The sequence below is a fragment of the Quercus lobata genome, chromosome 11, assembly GCF_001633185.2.
Source record: "Quercus lobata isolate SW786 chromosome 11, ValleyOak3.0 Primary Assembly, whole genome shotgun sequence".
In the NCBI taxonomy this organism is placed as follows: domain Eukaryota; kingdom Viridiplantae; phylum Streptophyta; class Magnoliopsida; order Fagales; family Fagaceae; genus Quercus; species Quercus lobata.
Window position 1 is genome coordinate 17,712,922 of NC_044914.1, and position 20,185 is coordinate 17,733,106.

General features: G+C 31.8%; 2 protein-coding genes across 2 annotated transcripts; one reads left to right on the forward strand and one right to left on the reverse strand.

Moving 5' to 3' along the window:
- Positions 1–6,288: 6,288 nt before the first annotated feature.
- Positions 6,289–9,363, forward strand: LOC115967940 (AAA-ATPase At2g18193-like). The gene is made up of 3 exons (XM_031087101.1): positions 6,289–6,490; positions 6,877–7,851; positions 8,816–9,363. The coding sequence occupies exons 2-3, from the start codon at positions 6,916–6,918 to the stop codon at positions 9,170–9,172; spliced, it is 1,293 nt and encodes a 430-aa protein (XP_030942961.1). The 5' UTR covers positions 6,289–6,490; positions 6,877–6,915; the 3' UTR covers positions 9,173–9,363.
- A 3,984-nt stretch (positions 9,364–13,347) lies between these two features.
- On the reverse strand, positions 13,348–15,797 carry LOC115969107 (AAA-ATPase At2g18193-like). The gene is made up of 3 exons (XM_031088676.1): positions 15,678–15,797; positions 14,284–15,287; positions 13,348–13,822 (listed from the first exon to the last, which is right to left on the reverse strand). Exons 2-3 carry the CDS (start codon positions 15,244–15,246, stop codon positions 13,448–13,450), a joined length of 1,338 nt encoding a protein of 445 aa, XP_030944536.1. The 5' UTR covers positions 15,247–15,287; positions 15,678–15,797; the 3' UTR covers positions 13,348–13,447.
- Between the last annotated feature and the right edge of the window lie 4,388 nt (positions 15,798–20,185).

Below are 20,185 nucleotides of genomic sequence, written 5' to 3' on the forward strand. Positions count from 1 at the left end.
CTAGATATGCTAGACATGTTAGCGAGTTTTCGGTGTGGATGGAGGATGTTCCTCTATACCTTGTTTCTGTAATTCAAGCTGATTTGGCTAACCATCAATAAAATTACAATGTTCCTTCACCAAAAAAAAAAAAAAAGAAGAGCTCTAGTCAAACAGAAAATCTGTATTTATTTCCCTTTAATTTAATATCTCTTGTATCAAGACAATCAATATATTAAATATTTTTTCTAATTTATTTTCAAAATAATGATAATTAAGTTGTTTTAATGGAAAAATGAATAAATAACTTAAATTTTTAAGTTAAAAAAATGAGTAGAGGCTAATGAGAGGTTCCATTAACACCACAAATATGTCAAGAAAAATGAAGTAAAAACATTGAAGCTATTAGCTAGGTGAAGGGAAAGTGCTAAGGAGTCAAGTCGTCAACTTACTTCATAGCTAAATAATAAAAAAACTTAAATCAATATTTATTCATTAAAAAAAAAAAATCAAAACTAGTAAATACAATTATACAAATGCTCTTAGCAATGAATCAGCAATACTTACTCATTTAGGTGAAGTGAAAGTGCTATGGGCTATGGAGTCGACTTCATGGTTAAAAAACAAAAAACACTTCAAAGATTCTGAAAGTATGCTGTAGAATCCATCATGAATATAGCAATAATTTGTGTTGACGTAGGGATGGTGAGGTCAGATATTTATCATATTTTTAACTCTTTTGCTCTTGGCCACACATTTGATTCAACCGCATGAAGTTTCTCTGTGGTTGGATACTATGGGAGGGAGCACGTGCACCCCCATTAAATTTCCAGTTTTCACACTCTAGACTGAGTCATCAAAACACTTCTGAGCTCTTGACTGTTGACTGACACTTGACAAAACTGTGTGCTGGAATACAAAGTGTTACTGTTTTGTTTTGTGATTTAGCGACACGTTAACATGTAATAAGTAATCAAATTTGTTTAGTTTATTTCTTGTCACATTAATTTGTGATACTATGTCAGTTTGTAAAATTTAATAATATTTTTAGCATTTTTTAGTTATAATTAAAGTGTTAGTACATTTATGATTACAAGTTTTCTTTTTTTGATTGCAGTGTTTATTGGATAGAATTCTAATAAACATTTCTGACGTTTATCGGATAAAATTCTATTTTATGCATTTAATATTCCAGCTCAAATATGATGATATTTTCATGAGGCATGTTTTAGGAACCAATAAAACATGAAAATTGTCAATTAAGTCACTCTATGTATTAATAACTATAATGATTATTGGTTACTCACATATGATTAGTTATTCTATTCTAATTGTTTGTATTTCAAAAAAAAAAAAATTATTCGCATATAATCACTCACTCAATGTATTAAATTTGCATTTATCTATCTATCTATATAATAATAATAATAATAATAATAATAATAATAATAGTAGGTGTAAGGACACGATTCGTAACGAACCTAACAGTGTTGGGTTCGCACGTGAAAAGGCCCAAACAATGTCATTTGTAGAGCGTGGGTTTGAAAGGCTAGGCCTTGGTCACCAGGTGGGAGGGGTTTTTCGTAGTGTTCATACGTGGTTAAGTTTTCTTCACCCCTGGAATCTTTCTCCTGGAGGTGGGCTAGGAGGCTCTGGTTTTTGGCCATTTTTTCCAGCCCCCTCTCTAGGTCACTCATTTTCCCTTTTATATTGGCCTGTGTTCGCTGTCCTTCGTCCACGTGTAGGGTCAAACTTTCCAAAACTGATACTTGTCCCATCAGCCCATGCTCAAAGTCGTTGGGGGTGGTTGTAAAAGCCAAAGAATGCGGCTCTGTCAGGTGCAGAGCATTGAATGGCAGCAAGGGCAACCTTCTCCGGATATTTTAGATTTTCTTTCAAACTTAGTCCTATACCCTTTTTGCCCCTCTCTTCGGTGGGACTTTAGGTTCTGCCGAGGACCGAACTGTCCTTGGATGTATCCCAAGGATTTCTTATGCTTTATCTTATCGGGCTTGGGCCATAGCCCTCCTTGGCTTGGACCTCTGGGTTCCCCACGGGCAGATGGGCCTGGCCCATAAATTACTTGGGCCCCACAATAGGTAAAGTTAAGAGAAAATCCAATTAAATTTCAAATTAGAATTCAATTAAAGTCTAATTTTATGCCACATGTCCCATCTAATCTAAGTTTTTAAATTTTTGTGCCAAGTAAGTTAATTCAATGTAAAAATTAAATTTCAATTAAAATTTAATTTTGTGACATGTGTCCCATCTAATCTAAGTTTTTTAATTTTTGTACCAAATAAGTTAATTTAGTGTAAAAAAGAGGAGTCCAATATAAGTAAACCATAAAAAACATAATTTGTCAATGATTTTATATTTATGAGTCTTTTTTTTTTTTTTTTTTTGTGGAACTAAAAACAATTCAAGTTTATAAGTCATCTAAATATATATATATATATATATATATTAAAAAGTAAACCTAAGAGAAAATCCAATTAGATTTTAAATTGGAATTCAATTAGAGTTTAATTTTGTGACATGTGTTACATCTAATCTAAGTTTTTAAATTTTTGTGCCAAGTGAGTTAATTCAATGTAAAAATTAAATTTCAATTAAAGTTTAATTTTGCAATATGTGTCTCATCTAATCTAAGTTTTTTTAATTTTTGTACCAAATGAGTTAATTTAGTACAAAAAACGAGGAGTCCAATATAAGTAAACCATAAAAAACATAATTTTTGAATAATTTTATATTTATGAGTCTTTTTTTTTTTTTTTTTTGGGTAGAACTAAGAGAAAATTCAATTAGATTTTAAATTTTCAATTAAAATTTTTGCACGTGTAGTGCCAAGTGAGTTAATTAAGGAATGTCAATTAGAGTTTTAATCCAATATTGCGCTTTTTTTTTTTGTAGAACTAAAAACAATTCGTGTTATATATCTAATCTAAGTTTTTAAATTTTTGTGCCAAGTGAGTTAATTCAAGGTAAAAATTAAATTTTAATTAAAGTTTAATTTTGCAACATGTGTCCCATATTCTAATCTAAGTTTTTTTAATTTTTGTACTAAATAAGTTAATTTAGTGTAAAAAACGGAGTCCAATATAAGTAAACCATAAAAAACATAATTTTTGAATGATTTCATATTTATGAGTCTTTTTTTTTTTTTGGTAGAACTAAAAAAATTCAAGTTTATAAGTCATATATATATATATATATATATTAATAAGTAAATCTAAGAGAAAATCTAATTAGATTTTAAATTGGAATTCAATTAGAGTTTAATTTTGCGTCACGTATCCCATTTAATCAAATTTTATCAGTTAGAATCTAATTTTGCGCCACATGTCCCATTTAATCTAAGTTTTTAAATTTTTGTGTCAAGTGAGTTAATTCAATGTAAAAATTAAATTTCAATTAAAGTTTAATTTTTCGATATGTGTCTCATCTAATCTAAGTTTTTTTAATTTTTGTACCAAATGAGTTAATTAAGTATAAAAAACGAGGAATCCAATAAAAGTAAACCATAAAAAAATAATTTTTTAATAATTTTATATTTATGAGCCTTTTTTTTTTTTTTGTAGAATTAAAAACAATTCAAGTTTATAAGTCATTTATATATATATATATATATATAAGTAAATTTAAGAGAAAATCTAATTAAATTTTAAAATGGAATTCAATTAGAGTTTAATTTTGTGCCAAGTGTCCCATTTAATCAAAATTTTTAAAATTTTGAACTAAGTTAGTTAGTTCAGTGTAAAAATAGGATTTCAATTAGAGCTTAATTTTATGACACGTGTTCCATTTAATCAATTTTTTTAAAATTTTGTACCAATTGAGTTAATTTAAAGTAAAAAACCACGAGTCCAATATAAATAAATCATAAAAAAAAAACATAATCATATGTCTAACACTATATATAAAATTAGAGGAAGAGAGAGTTTGAATGATTTTATATTTATGAGCCTTTTTTTTATAACTAAAAACCATTCATTTGGCACAAAAATTTTATATATATATATATATATATATATTAATAGGTAAAGTTTAGAGAAAATCCAATTTTTTGCATCATATGTCCTAAATTATTTATTTTTAGAGAGAGTTTTATTTCTTCATTTTGGAATCAAATTTGGGACCATATCATAAATATCTATTCAAGTGAGTTATTGTGTACAAAAACCAAAGAGTCTAGAATTAATGAACATAAAAATATTTTAAAAAATGAACAATTTACATTTTCTACCTAATAACATTCTTACAAAACTTTTTAAAGAGTTGAAAAAAAGAAGAATGACTATCAATAATATTTAATTATATATGTAAGATTATTATACTATGCATTTTAATGTTTATTTTTTAAGTATATTTACGCATATACACGGTGTTATAAGCTATTTATATACAATTTACATATAATTCTTGATTAAGTTGTACATACAGCCATGTTTAGCCTCCTGTAGAATATTTTTAAAAATAATTTTATTCAAGTTTTGAAATTTTAGAAGAGAAAAACCTTAGGATATGTTTGATAACAATTTTGTTTTTTCTTCAAAATTTGTTTTAATGAATATATATTTAAAAAGTGATAATTTTCTTGTGTTTTCAAAATCAAGAACATGTTGATTCTCAACCAAAAAAAAAGAAAAGAAAAAAAAGAATCAAGAGCATGTTTAGTTTTCTTCTGTTCTATATTAATTAACACCACAAATATGTCAAGAAAAGTGATGTAAAAGCATTGAAGCTAGTAGCTAGGTGAAGGGAAAGTGCTCTGGAGTCAAGTCGTCCACTAACTTCATGGATAAAAAAATAAAAAATAAAAAATAAATCAATATTTATTCATTTAAAAAAATTCAAAACTAGTAAATATTATTATACACGCAAGGACATCCGCAATTCCGCATGAGAAGACAAAAAGATACGGATTCCACTAACACCACGATTGATGAATTGAAGCTAGCTAGGTGAGGTGAAGGTGCATTATGCATACCATGAAGTCAACTTAGTGGTCGTTTGGTATGAGGTGAAATTTTCAGTTTATTCGTAATTTTATCTTATTTTTATTATTTATAAGTTTTACTGTATTTTTTAACATTATTTATAGTTCTTATCATACTATTTGACTTATTTTTAGACTTTTTTTTTCTAAATTTTTAACAAAAAATTTTCAATTTTAACTAGATAAATGGTACTCAAACGGACCATGATGGATAAAAAAACAAAAAACATCATGGCTGAAGGCTACGGCATAATATACAAGTCTTTCGAAATGAAAAAAACAAATGCTTTATGGGTTATTTATTTCAAAGATTCTGACACTGAAAGCGCCATATGAGTGGGGTTTGCTGGTAGGGTCCGTGAAGACAGCAATAGTTTGTATTTTAATATGACGTTGGGATGGTGAAGTGGGCATTTGAATGTGATGAAGTTTCTCTGTTGTTACCCTTTAAACTTCCTAGTTTTCACACTCTCAGTCGGGGGAAAAAAAACACGCTTAACACCAATTTTCAAAAGCAAACAGTTGCGGATAATGATAAGTTGCAGCCAACAGGAGACAATGCTAAGTCAGCAAACTCAAACTCATAGACTAATGCTATGTTTGGAAATGGGAGAAGGGAAGCGAAAAGAAGGGAAAAGTAAGGAAGGGATATCATTTCTTTTGTTTGGTTGTATAATAGAAGAGAAAAGTAAATGAGTTGGAGTAATGATATTTCCATAAGGCCCACTATTTTTGTATCAGCCCAATTTGGGCAGAAATGGAAAGTACGTATACCCAAATATTTTTTTAACTTATATACTCAAAACAAAAACTATCCAACCAAATTATTTAAACTTACCTCATATTTAAGCCCCTCATTTAAATAATAATAAAAGAATCCCGAGGGATTTCAGTAGTAGTAGGAGTCTAGTATGATGAAAGTGGCAGTTAATAGTTCTTATTTTTTATTTTTTATTTTTTATTTTTGCTTTTGTTTTTAATACTAATATAGTGGCTCAAGCAATCAATAAAATAACAATAAAAATAAGTTAATGTAAACTTTTAGATAACAGTAACAAAAGTTTAATGAAAAAAAAGTAAAAAATGCTAAATACAAAATTAGAATGTTAAATAATAAGACTTTCATACAGTCTTGCATGAAATCTCTGGTTTTATATTGATTTGTAATTTGAATTTACCGTGGAGTATATATACAACAGCCTTAACCATTCTTTTGGAATCTCACTCAACTACGTGGAAGTTTCTCATCAATTATTACTTCTCAGTTTCCACACTAGACAAGTCAGTCAATCCCACTCAGATAAGGTCATTGGAGTTTCAAAATTAAAAAACTTAAGCCTTGAAAGAAACGCTCAAGAATAGTGAGACGCAGCTGGTTTATAAAAGGGGACCTAATAGAGAGAATCATTCGTAGAGTGCAAGCAGTGTTAAGAGGAAAAATAAATAAATTAGTGCCTTGTTCAGAGCGGAGATCTCTTGTTGTGTTCTTGGTTTCACAGAGTTTCTAGTGAGGTATTATTGTATTTTACAAATTTATTGTGAACTTAACAAGTTTTGAACATATACTTGGGCATTGCATTCTCTATTTTATTATAGTATATAGATTGGTCCCTCTATGTTAGAGGGGTTTTCCCGAAATGAGTTCTTGTGTGATTAATTTTCTTGGTGCTTATATGCTTTTTTTTTTTTTTTTTTTTTGCTTAAGGTTATATTTAAATTTATTAACACATAGATAGTGATTTATCCCAACAAATTTATGGCAGATATCATCCTTGTGAAGTGACTCAAAACTTTCATAGACAAACCAAGAAATATATACTTGGTGTCCAAACTTCTATATTGCAGCCCTCAAGTTGTAAAAAATTGTATCCTTAACTACATCGTTTTCATTTTTACAGGATTTGGAAGAGGGGTGATTGACCCTCAATTTTCAAACCATGTTAACTTTCATGGAGATGCTTACATCTTTGATAACAGCTGCTGGTGTGATTGTACTATGTCCCCTAGTAAAAGGACTCGTACCTTCCTCATTCCTCAATAATCTCTTCTCCATCTATGAAGAATATTTTTGTACCCCTGAAATCACTCTCTTCTTTCGCACGGATTGTGATCTCAGTGACAATCAAATGTATGATGTTGCCTCAACCTACCTCCGTAGCAGGATTGTTGATTCATCAAAATGTCTCAATGTTGGCAAAACCGTTAGGCAAGAGAGGCCAACCTTTGATATAGTACCGGGTGCAGTGGTTATTGATTCCTTTCAAGGCATTAAAGGGCTCAAATGGAAGTTACATATAGAAAAAGGATTTGATGGCTGTGAACGTCGTAGATATTTTACGCTTTCCTTTGATAAGAAACTCAAACAGGTTGTGCTAGAGTCTTATTTAGCTGAAGTAATATCTCGTTCTAAGGCTGTACAAGAAGCAGAAAGGGTGGTAAAGCTTTATAGCCGTGATCTTGGCCGTGGTTCACCTGGTCGTGAATGGAGTTCTATTGTTCTTGAACACCCAACCACATTTGAGAAGTTGGCAATGGACCCAGAGCAGAAGAGGATGCTCAAGGATGATCTGGACAAGTTTGTTAATAGAAAGGAGTGGTATAAGAAAGTTGGCAAGGCATGGAAGCGAGGGTATTTGCTTTACGGCCCTCCGGGTACTGGTAAATCAAGCTTGATTGCTGCCATGGCTAATTACCTCAAGTTTGATATCTATGATTTGGACCTTTCAAGCATACGCTCAGATTCAGCGTTGAGAAGGATATTTCTTTCCACATCTAATCGTTCAATAATGGTAATTGAGGATATTGATTGTGCAAAGTTGGAAGATCGAGAGAAAGAGGAAAAGTCTGATCAGCAGATTCTGAAAAAGCCCAAGGTTAACTTTCTTTACTCTCATAAAAACTAGTATGGTGGAAATTAGATTATTATATATTCTAGACAGTTTCGTGTGATTCTTAGATAGATTTGATCTGCTAAATGTGTTGTGTATGCTGAGGTCTGACATTAGATGTTTATTACATTAAAATAGATTATAAGTGAAGCAAATACCCTTGCTTTCAATTATAAATTTATTTTTAATAGGGAAGAATGTTATAATTAAATTTTCTCCAAATCATTTGACTAGTTCTTTTATATTATATTGCAAATATATGGTACTTTCCTTTTGACAATATCTCTATCTAGCTATATAATTGAATGCGGTTCATTTAATTTTGTCAATATAGCTATCAGTTTTAGGACCTACGATTCATATTTTACAATGACTCAAGCGTGTGTGCCAGTTTTCGTTTGATGTGAATGTAATTTTTATTTATGAGATAGTTAGCTCAATAGTGTCGGTTTGGAAACATTTTATTTAGTTTTTTTTGCTGAAAACTTTTTTATGAAAGTTTGTTATAGCATACTTGCACTTGAAAAAAAATTTAAAAATGAGAAAAAACAGAAGGAAAAAGAAATTAGATTTTAAAAAATTATACATAAAAGTTAAAAATTAAAGCTTAAAAATAATGCCAAACTCACCCATCTAATTAGTTTCTACCATAGCAGAAGATTTTTCCTGCCTGTACTATTAGGTTTGAATTCAGGAATCAACATTTTCCACCAAAAAAAGAGAGAGAGAGAGAGAGAAAGAATGGGGGAATAAGGTTGCATACGAAAATCATCTCTCCTAGGACCCAGAGGAATTTGGAGTTTTGTTTGTTGAGTACAACTGCCACCGAATACATATGTCATGATGCTATATGTCAACAACTATTACAAGTACTATCAAACTAGCTAATGCAAATGACATTATCTTATGATTTCATTTAACAATATTTACTATCATGTTATTTTTTTAGTTCACATTATCCGGTTTATTGAACTTCATTGATGGATTATGGTCGAGCTGTGGAGAAGAGCGAATTATTGTGTTCACCACCAATCATAAGGAGAAGCTTGAGAAGCTTGATCCTGCTTTGTTGCGCCCAGGCCGCATGGACATGCATGTGCACATGTCATATATAACCATGGACGGGTTCAAGCAGTTGGTTTCTAATTATCTTGGTATCAATGGTGACCACCAACTCTTTGAAGTGATTGAGGCATTGCTTAAGAATAAAAATGTTACTCCAGCTGAAATGGCCGAGGAACTTTTGAAGAGTGAAGATCCCAATATTGCTCTTCGAGGAGTCGTCGAATTTCTCGAGCAAAAGTAACTAGAGAATGGAATCATCGATCATTTGATGGGTTTATGGATATCAATTATGTGTGGGTATGGCTATGTATGCATTCTTATGTATCTCTTTATCATGGGTGTAGTACTTCTTGTATTTTGTGCGACTCTCTATCATGTAATATAATCTCTGTTTGTGATGAATAAATGTATGTATGTTCGAAATTGGATGAATATGCTTAAGAATGTATTCAAACTTCAAAATTCAAACTAGTAATAAAATAAAATTTCTCACATGAAAAATTTATAAAATTAATAAAAACAATTAAAAAAAAAAAAAAGAGGAGTCATATGTAATTAAAAAATGCCACTTATTTTTCAATTTTTTTTTTTGAACCACAAACAAATATTAGATTGAAGCATGCATATTTCAAAATAGTTTCAAATTAAACCTATTCCAAAAATCCAAATGCCAAAATTTTAAGGTACCTTACAAATATTTATACATTTCCCAAAAACTCATGGGCCTTTTCATTTATAGAAAACTTTTCAAAAATTCATGAGATATTTTTTTGAAAAATGTTCATAAAATCAGTGGTCTTTTCTTTGAATTTTTTTTTCCCAAGAAAATCATGGCATATTTGTTCTTTGAAACCAAAATTACTTTGCAGTACCTATGGATGTGCCTTTGGTTGGGAGTGAAAAAGTGGAGAAATGAAAAAAAAAATGAATTTATATAAATTTACTCATTCACCCTTGTTAAAAAATGTGTCTAATTAAAACAAAAAAATGACAAGCAACAAGAAAAAAAAAAATCATCTAATTTATTAAAAAATAAAAATCATGTCCCAAAAAAATAAAATCATGTCTAGTTAAACAAACAAAAAACAAAATAACTATCACACCCACAGCCCAAAAATAAAATAAAATAAAAATAAAAAATAAAAAGGAGGCAACGTGCCCAGCACAAAAAACAAACAAGGAAAAAAAAAAATAGGGACGGAGCATGGGCATTTTTGTCTATGAAGTACCTCTTATTTTTCCATTCAGATTTCTCTTTATTTTAGAGAGAAAACTTTTTGATGAGTCCAGAGATAAAATATCTGGACTCTACCATTTATTTTCCTTCCTCCACCTAACCAAACATACTTAAAAAAAAATTTCTTTCTATTTTCTCTCTAAAATTTTTCATTCACCTGTTTCACCTCAAAACAAACAAATTCATAAAACTTAGTCACTTTTTTTCTTAAAGAGTAAAGGCTTTAATACTTAAAAATAAAAAATAAAAAATAAAAAGTATTCCAGCACAGTTTTGTCAAAAGCTCAATCAATGCTTGTCCTTTCCCGTCACAAAGGTCTTTTGCTTTTGGAAAATTGGCGTTAAGACTAGAGTGTCAAACACGCTGAAAGAAAGGAATAGAGTCGGTCAAGTTAAAACTTAAAACTATGACATTTCTTTTTAACAACTTTCGAGGTGCGGCAGAATGAGAATCGGTGACCACGATGTTTCCATACAGAGAGAGAGAGAGAGAGAGAGAGATTGGGAATAGTTAATCTAATTTTTTGTTAAATTTGTTTTTATTAAAAGTGTATTAAAATATATTTATATTTTGAAAATATATTAAAAAAAAAAAAAGGTAAAATTTTAAACATCTGTACATAAGAACTAAAATCAAAAAACTGAAACTGATGTCAAATAGACTTTTATATGTCAAAACCTAGAAGCGAGAGGTAACAGAGCAACTATACCAAGAATCATAAGCAAAAGATTAATATATATATATATATATATATATATATTAAGAGGATTCAGAAAGTTAATTATTATTTTTTTTCCTGTCAAAAATACCCCAAAATTAATTAACCAATAACTTAAAAATGGGGTTAAAATAATAAATTGAAAAAAGAAAGTTAATTATTGATTTTTTTACTGTCAAAAGTGCCCCTATCTAAAACTTAAAAATGGGATTAAAGTAGTAAATTGACAAAAATAATAAATTTCTACTTCTATGTTGAAATGTCTTCCTACTTCTAATAAACTTCTACTTTTACGTTAATTTAAATTCCTACTTCTACTCACTAACTTCCTACAAAATAAGATTACTCTTTTGTTAGTTTTAAAACTCCTTCAATCTACAAAACGCACCCCATGTATTCTTTTTTTTTTTTTTTTAACTTCATCACAATGTATTTGTTTCTTCTGTCTTCCTTTTTTTTTCAATTTTTTTTTAAAATTTCATTACACCCTTAGTGTTTTTTTTTTTTTTATTAGAAAAAGTAGAAATCTCAAATTATAATAAATGTAAATTATTAATCTTTACCCAAAAAATAAAAGAGCCTCTGAGCGCACGCGTGAAGGCGTGCTCAGAGGCTAGTATATATATATATTGGTAAGAGAAAAAAATATATAAATTGACTAATTGTGTAGCACACTCTTTAATATGAACACAAAAGGCATAGGAGAACATATGTCACTTTGATGTCATTGATAAGGGTAATTCTTCCGGCTAAAGAAATATATTAAAAAATGCAAAAAGTTTTGCTACAAATGCATTTGGAGTCATATTGTGAATATCATTCTGTTTCGGCTAGAACAATTGTAAAATCTAGTACAGGTATATAAACTGGAAACATAATCCCCTTTTTCCGCCCTGAATCAAATTTCAGCCCATTCTCTTGTGTTTCAGATGATCCGGGTTGTTTCGGTCAATTTTGGCCAAAAAATACCAGATTTGGCCAGTATGAGTTAAGGTTATGGATTCGAATATAGAGAGAGAAAGAGAGTGTTAAATTATTGATTCTTGATACCATTGGAAAGCTTGTGTAACATAAGTTCTAAGGGACCAACTTTGGGTCATTTTATGCTATGATAAAAAAAATTAGCTTATTTATTGTTGATTATTTCACAAGCTCACCAATTTTATGGACACATCAACTGCCATTGATCAACCACTTAATTATTTTGAATTCATCACTTTTCTCCAGGCTAGCTTCGGATCAAATAAAGTCTCTTACGTCACTTTAGTCACTACCATAGTTGATTCTTTCTCGTTGAAGGATTTGTATGACCATCTTTAATTTTAGCTTATGAATTTTGTCTCGAGCAAAATCAAAATTTTGATAGTGTTTGATAGTGTTTCCCATCAAAAAAATAAAAAATAAGAAATATCTTTGATGGTGAAATTGGAGTTTGACCAACACATAATTGATTCCTGTGCATCCAGAGCAATGAGAGGATCATATCAAAGTGATAAAAACAAGTGGACTTTCTTATACCATTTTATCATTCATAGTTGCTCTTATATTGATATTTTTTTAACATATATGAAAAATAAATGCTTAACAATATATGATGATGCACAAAAATCGTTGGTGAGTTGATCGTCCACACACGCACCAATAAGGGTATCTGAAGAACAAGAGAAAGAAGAACCAACAAGGAGCATCGGTGGAGTAACTCTAAAGTATGAGAACTAGGAAATTTCACGTATCTTGGGGGAGAGGAAGTCTAATACTTATATAGTGGTGTGGAGTAAATTAAGATCCCTTGGAACGCGGAATCTTTCCTTGTGGAGAAGATTTTGGATTCAAGGCTTCGAGATTCTAGGACTTTCCTTCCTATATCGGGAAGATACGAACGTGAAATAGGGTCTTTGGACGGGGTGTGCAAGTTATTTCCATATAGGGGTTTATGAATGGAGAACACATAAAGGTTCATGGGCCCCAACATATTCAACCGTGGGGCTCATACAAATTCATCCGTCGGTTTAGGCATCATCCCCATATCGCTCTATACTTCAAACCTATTTGTCGACTTTTATGTGCCTACCACCCGTCAAGACCAACTGCCAAGTACCCGAGGGATTTCTATGAAGCTGATGGATTCCTATGGAGGTGGAGTAGGATGTCTGTCCCGACGAACCATTAGGTGAGGTGTTTTCATCCTGACGGGTTAAAGATTTTAAGAAAAAAAATTATGCCAAAAATATCCTTATCAATATATAAAAATAAAAATAAAAAGTCCTAGTTGGATGCGTGGAATGTCTTGTCACAAAACCTTCCTACATCTGGCCACTTATTATTATCAAGAAATTTTTTTTTTAAGTTCTACGTAAGCATTGCCAATGCTAACAAGGGATTAAGGTTATTAAGGCTGAAAAAAAAAAAATTAGGAAGCGATTTTTTAAATAATATGTAGTGCCGATGCTCTCCTTTGTAAAATTCTCTAGCACTTTTTGAACTATATATTTCAGGAACTCTTAATGGTACAATGCTTTCCTTGTCCAAGTTTAAAAAATCATTTAACTCTTTTGGGTTTTTACACTTCGCTCTTTGCATCTTCTAGTCTTTTTTGCTCAAGAAATTTGACAAGGCCTTCAAGAGCAACATCGTTACCATCACTCTTCAAAAGTTCCTCTGCAATTTCAGCTGGCGTAACCTCTGCATTCTCCAACAATCTTTCAATCTCTTTAAAGAGTCGGTGGTCACCATTGATACCAAGATAATTAGAAGCTAACAACTTGAACCCATCCATGGTGCAATATGACATGTGCAAGTGCATGTCCATACGGCCTGGGCGCAACAAAGCAGGATCAAGCCGGTCCTTATGATTGGTGGTGAACACAATAATTCGCTCATCTCCACAACTTGACCATAATCCATCTATGAAGTTCAATAAACCCGATAGTGTGAACTGAAAAATTAACATGATAGGAAATAATGTTAGATAAAATCATAAGACAAAAGTCATTTAATTTGAATCATAGTGGTACTGCTAATGGTTGTTGACAATGTTCATAGCACATGTATCTAGTTAAAGATGTATTCAATGGATAAAACTCCAATTTTCATAGAGCCTAAGAGAAATTATTGGTAGGCAACCTTATCATTATTTCGAGAAATTTCAAAAATGTTATAATTAAAACTTGTCATAATCACTCATAGTCCATTTCAATCTAATAAATATATGATATTAGATTCAACACACATACTTATCAAATCCAATCCACATAAGAATCACACGAAGTCTATTTGAAGTGTATAATAATCTAATTACCATCCTAATTATTATTATTGTTGTTGTTGTTGTTGTTGTTGTTGTTATATTGTTTAGAGTAATTGAAACTAGTTTTTATGATAATAAAGAATGCTAACCTTAGAGGAAGAATTCTTAGAGTTATCCTCTTCCTCTCGATCTTCCAACTCTGCACTGCAATCTATATCCTCAATTACCAGTATAGAACGATTAGATGTGGAAAGCAATATCCTTCTCAACTCTGAATCTGAGTATATGTTTGAAAGGTTCAAATCATAGATATTAAACTTGAGGTAATTAGCCATGGCAGCAATCAAGCTTGATTTACCAGTACCCGGAGGGCCATAAAGCAAATACCCTCGCTTCCATGCCTTGCCAACCTTCTTATACAACTCCTTCCTTCTGACAAACCTGTCCAAATCATCCTTGATCATCTTCTTCACCTCTGGGTCCATTGCCAACTTCTCAAACGTAGCTGGATGTTCAAGATTAATAGAACCCCATTCACTATAACCTTCATCATCACAACCACGACAATCACGGCTATAAAGCCTTATCTCCTTTTCTTCTTCTTTTATAGTCTCAGAACTAGTTATTACATAAGGTAAATAAGAGTCTAGCACAACATTTTTGAATTTCTTATCAAAGGAAAGCTCAATAAATTTCTGACGATCATGACGATTCTCTCCTTTTTCTGAAAACTTCCATTTGAGCTTAATGTTTTCAAAGCAATCAGTAATCTCCTCACCCGTTACAACATCAATGGTTGATTTCTTTTGCCTAATGGTTTTGCTTACTTTGAGACGTTCTGTTGAGTCGCTAATCTTGGTACGTAGGTAAATTGTGGCAGCTTCATAGATTTGATTGGTACTGATACCACAGTTCTCTTCGATGATGAGAGTGAGTTGAGCAGATTGAGGAGTAAAGAAGTAATGTTGAAAGATGGAGAAGAGATAAGAGCGGACTTCCGGAGGGACGAGTTCATTTACCATGGATCTTACTAGCATCACAAAAGCACTAATGGAGGCATAGGCTGAGAACAATGTTGTCAATGATATAGGCATCTCTTTTAGAGAAAACATGGTTTGAAGGTAAATTGTTTACCAATCACCTCTTCCAAATCCTGTAAAAATGAGAGTTTTGTATGTTAGATCACTTAGACAAAATCCATAAATTTGTTGGGAAAAATCCAATCCCATTTATATGTAAATTAAAGTTAAATATAACATAAAAGGTGAGTTTGCCTTGCGTGTCTAGTGTTTTTAATTTTTTTTTTTTTTTTTTTTAACAAGTGCAATCAGCCATATGAACCGTACTTTAAAATATGAATAGTAATTTTTTATTATTATTTTATTATTTTCAGTTTTTAGTAAAATAAACGATATCCAAATGCACACAAACACCAAGAAAATCAACCACATCCTAGAAAAATCATAAGGCAAATCCAAACAATCCATCATAATAAAATAGAAATTACAATACTTTATAATAAATTAAGAAAATACAATAATACCTCTATAAGAATAACAAAATCTCCACTCGGAATACTTCAATGCTATGTCACTATGTGGTCGTAGAACCCGAAAAACCCTACAGAGAAAACCCTCAATTTTTCTCTCGTATATGGTTTGAATGAAAGAATTCTCACAAAGTGGTGCTTCTCTATATTCAACACGCACGCCCCTTTATAAAGATAAAGAAGACCATGCCAAACTTGCGCAGCACGCTCATTTAAGAAATGATGACACCACCGACTTCCTTAATTGCGCGTCTGCGTTTTATGTCACGTTTCCTTCTTTTCTTTGCTTTTTTGGCAGCTTAGGTGGACTTTTCTCCCATAAACTGCATATAGATGTACTATTTATAAGACCTATAAACTTCATTTTTTTACAATTTTTCATTAAAAATAGGTTTTATTATACTATTCACATATTTAAAAATTATTTTGTTACAGTATTTTCAGTTTTTAGCAAAAATAAATTGTATATAAACGAACAGTATTTTCAGTTTTCAGTTTGGGTACTGCATTTCACCTTTTTTTTTTTTTTTTTCTGTGCTGTGATTGTTGACCAGAAAGGTGTGAACAGTGCACACCTTAGCAACTTTTCCAGCACCTTTTAATCAACTTTTCAGCAAATTTTCAATCACGAGACACACAAACCTCACTTTTTAGCAACTTTTTCATTAAAAATTGGTCTCACAGTACTATTTACACATTTAAAAATTATTTTGCTACAGTGTTTTTCAATTTTCAGCTATATCCAAACGGAATTTTTCTCTTTTAACCATAAATACACATGGTTCGATTTTAGGTTTGTTATTTCACAATAAAAGTATTCTATTTCCCATATAAAATAAAATTAAAATAAAATAAAAGACTCAAAAGCCAACCGACTCACAAGAAAAGTTTACTTGACATGCACCCATCCTTTTATTATTTATTGCAAAATTTGCATTGATTGTTTATTTGGAAAATAATCTATCATGGATTTAAAATATATGAACGTTGATTATTAAAGGAGTGACAAGATAATTAAGTATAAATTAATCAATGTTGGATGGATTATAAATGAACGTTGCATGGATTATTTTTGGTAAAATAATTTGTATCTCTAGCATTATTCTTTCATATTAATTATCAATTATATTGTAAACATGAAAGAAATTAAAGTATTATATATAGAAATGGAAAAAATTAACGGATTTGTTAACTCTTAAGAGCATTTGTTAGTAAACTATTTTAGGAAATTTTTATGGGAAAAAAAATAATTAACGATTTGAAAGATTTTTCTATTTACCATAAAAATATAAAAATTTCAGATTTTTAGTATATATCAATTCAAAAATATTATCTGTAAACTTAGGAACTAAGTAATATTAAGAAAACCACCGCACAGGCGCACACCCTTGGTGCGATAGTCACTCCACAAGTATAAGTGCTTATAAGTTGTGGGATGTTGAGAGGGTAAGGGCCAAGTTCAAGTTTCCAAGAGGAAACTTTACACACATATACACTTAAATTAGACTATAGTAGAATTTCTATTTTGTATTTTAAAAAAATATATATTAAGAACTAAGATTAACTTCTGGTTTCAAAAAATAAAATAAATAACATGACCTGTTAGAGATATATGGAAACTTATAATATTCTGCATACAGCTAATTCATACCATATAAAAAGAATCTTCATAATATCTTGTCAAAAACAAAAGAAAAAGAATTTGCGTAATGTAATATAATATAATATAATATAAGAGTAAATTAATTACCAAAAAACAAATTAAGAAAAACATTCAAGTTTGACTTTGAGAACATACCATCATTGGATATTCTTGACTAACAAGGTAGCATATACTTGGCCACGAAGTAATCCATCGTGTAAGTAACATATGTGGATTCTCAACCCAAAAAAAAAAAAAAAAAAAAAAAAAAAATGTAAGAAATATATGGAAAAATCGGATCAAAATCCTCTTGAGCTCTAGGAAACTCTACCAAATAAAGTTCTTTAAATAATTAAATCTGACCCTTCTTCTACAATTTAAAGGTCCAAATTATGCCATATAATAGGCTATGTCACCATTTCACTTACAAACCTTAAAATAAAATGAAAAATTATAAATAAAAAAAAATAAAAGGTTCAAATTCAAAGACCAATCATTAAAGTTTGTTTTATAATTTATTAACTGGGAATCGGAGAACCAATTAAAATTAACATCAAAATCGTTGAGAAAAATTTATAATGGCTCAAAGCAAAACTGAAAAACTAAAAACAAAGAAAGGCTTTAATTGCTAGATCCGATCCGTTTGAGTCAATCCAACCTAAATCTCTTGTATAAGTGCTAACATATGCCCGAAAAGAAAAATGCATTGTCAATATGGTAAAAGGACCATTCTCAGAAAAAAAAATATAGGGTAAAAGGACACCAGCATTAATTTGTTATATCTTAAACACATGAGGGGCTAACATAATTACTTAGACCCTTTACTATTAAATTTAGGATCACCATTTTGGACCTCTTATAGACTCAAGGGTCATATACCTTCTTTTTATTTTTCTTTTCTCTCTCTCTCTCTCTCTCCTGTGTGAAAAGAAGACAAATGAGAAATGCAATGGTCATCACTAAACCAATGATAACTTACCATAGACAACATAACTCAAAGCTACTTCTTCTATTGTAACTGTAGGCTCCAAAGACGGGCTTGCTAGACCAAACCACTATTTGGGCTCACAATTTGGGCTCATAATTTATTCTTCTCAAATCCTCTCCTGCTCTCTCTCTCTCTCTCTCTCTCTCTCTCTCTCCTCTCTTGCATCTCCTTCCTATTCATTCGTTTCTCCTATTTATAACCTTTGTTAATGGGGTGATCATCATTATCTTCTTCCTTAGTGCAAAGAAAGGTCCAATGTCGATGAACTAAAGTGAATTTTTATGTATGAGTGGCTTTGGGAACGGTTCCCACTTCAGTAAATGTGTTCGGCAGCGGAGTTTCTTAAGGTTCTGTCGAGCACTTAAATAGCAATGTGATCGAGCATGTATATAGTGCCTGGAAATGGTTTCCCGAGCAGCCTGTGAGCGGGGTGTACGCAGTCCGCTTTTTAAGTATTTGGACAACACTCAGTTCAGATTGGTAGTTATTGTGGGTTTAGGTCGAGGCTTTTGTTGATGTGAAAGTTGGACCGCTGACCCATATCATTGATTCATGGTCCAAGACCCAATATGAACTTGGACGTTAGGTCCGTACAATAGCCCCCCCTTTATTCGTCATTGGCCCCAGGGGACGAATCAAGGAGTCAAAGAGGCAGTGTTTTGCCCGAGAAATCCAACGGATGTGTTTGGGTGGTTATAGCGGTCCATAAATGCGCTCCTCAAAAGACGCGTCACTTCAGACCCTCTGGTTTTGCCGTCATTATTACCTAGCGGTTCACAAACCAAGGCGCGCATGTGGATTGCTCTGGGCATTTCTAAGGTCACTCTCTTTTACTTCATCATTGCTAATTAATGTTAATTATTGTACACCAACTGATGTTTTTCTTTGGCTCTTATAAATAGTTCATCTTAATCCATTTTCTCACTTTTCACTCTCTGTTACTCCGAAATTTCTCTCTGCCGAGCATTCTCCTGCGTTCTAGTCCACTAACCCAGAATCCTCCTCTCCTTTAGAGCTAGAAGTAAGTCTTCTTCCCCTTTCCTTTGTTTCTATTTCCCTCCCCAGAGCCCTTTTTAATTTCTAGGTTTAGGATGGGTTTTGCTTATCTCTTGAACGCTGGAACGCCCTTAGCCGCTTTTAGGCAAACCTTTAGCCTCCCTGATGATGTGGAGTTGGCTTATTGCCATGAAAGTGAGATCGCCCACCACAGAGGGGCAGGCACGGCCTTTTTCCCATTAATGTCCGTCCTAGAAAGCGGGGTCAGGTTTCCCATAGACCTGCTTCTACTTAACACCCTTAGATACTATGGATTGAATCCCGACCAACTCCCCCCCAACTTTTACTGGGTAGTGAGTTGTGTGGGTAGGCTGAACAAAACGTTCGGTTTGCAGTTAGACCACCACAACATAAACCACATGTACAGCCTTTGTGGAAAGAAGAAATCAAATTACTACTTAAAGACTAGAGATACAAGGGTACCGCTGATTTCATGTTTGCCAGACTCTAATAGGAATTCCGCCGGGGAATATATCCGGGTGCGCGGCAATTGGTTTTCCGGTGACATCCCTCCCCCTTTGTCACGGCGCGAAGTTGGTTCGTCCTAACCTTTAATTTCTCATATTTCCTAAATTTGTAAATACTTTATTTACTCTAACCCTGATTTGTTTTCTTTTGTTGCAGACAGTTCAGTGTTCACCCAGGACATCAGAACAGTTCACATTCGGGACCTGAATTTTGTGCTAAGGTCCGAAATTTTTGTGCACCAGGACGGGCAACTCCGCGCGTCTCACCTTATTCTCGGCATGGACCTGGTGTACTCCACTTGGCAACCTTTCAGCCAAGCCCTCATTGTTGATAGTCCGCTCCTTTCTT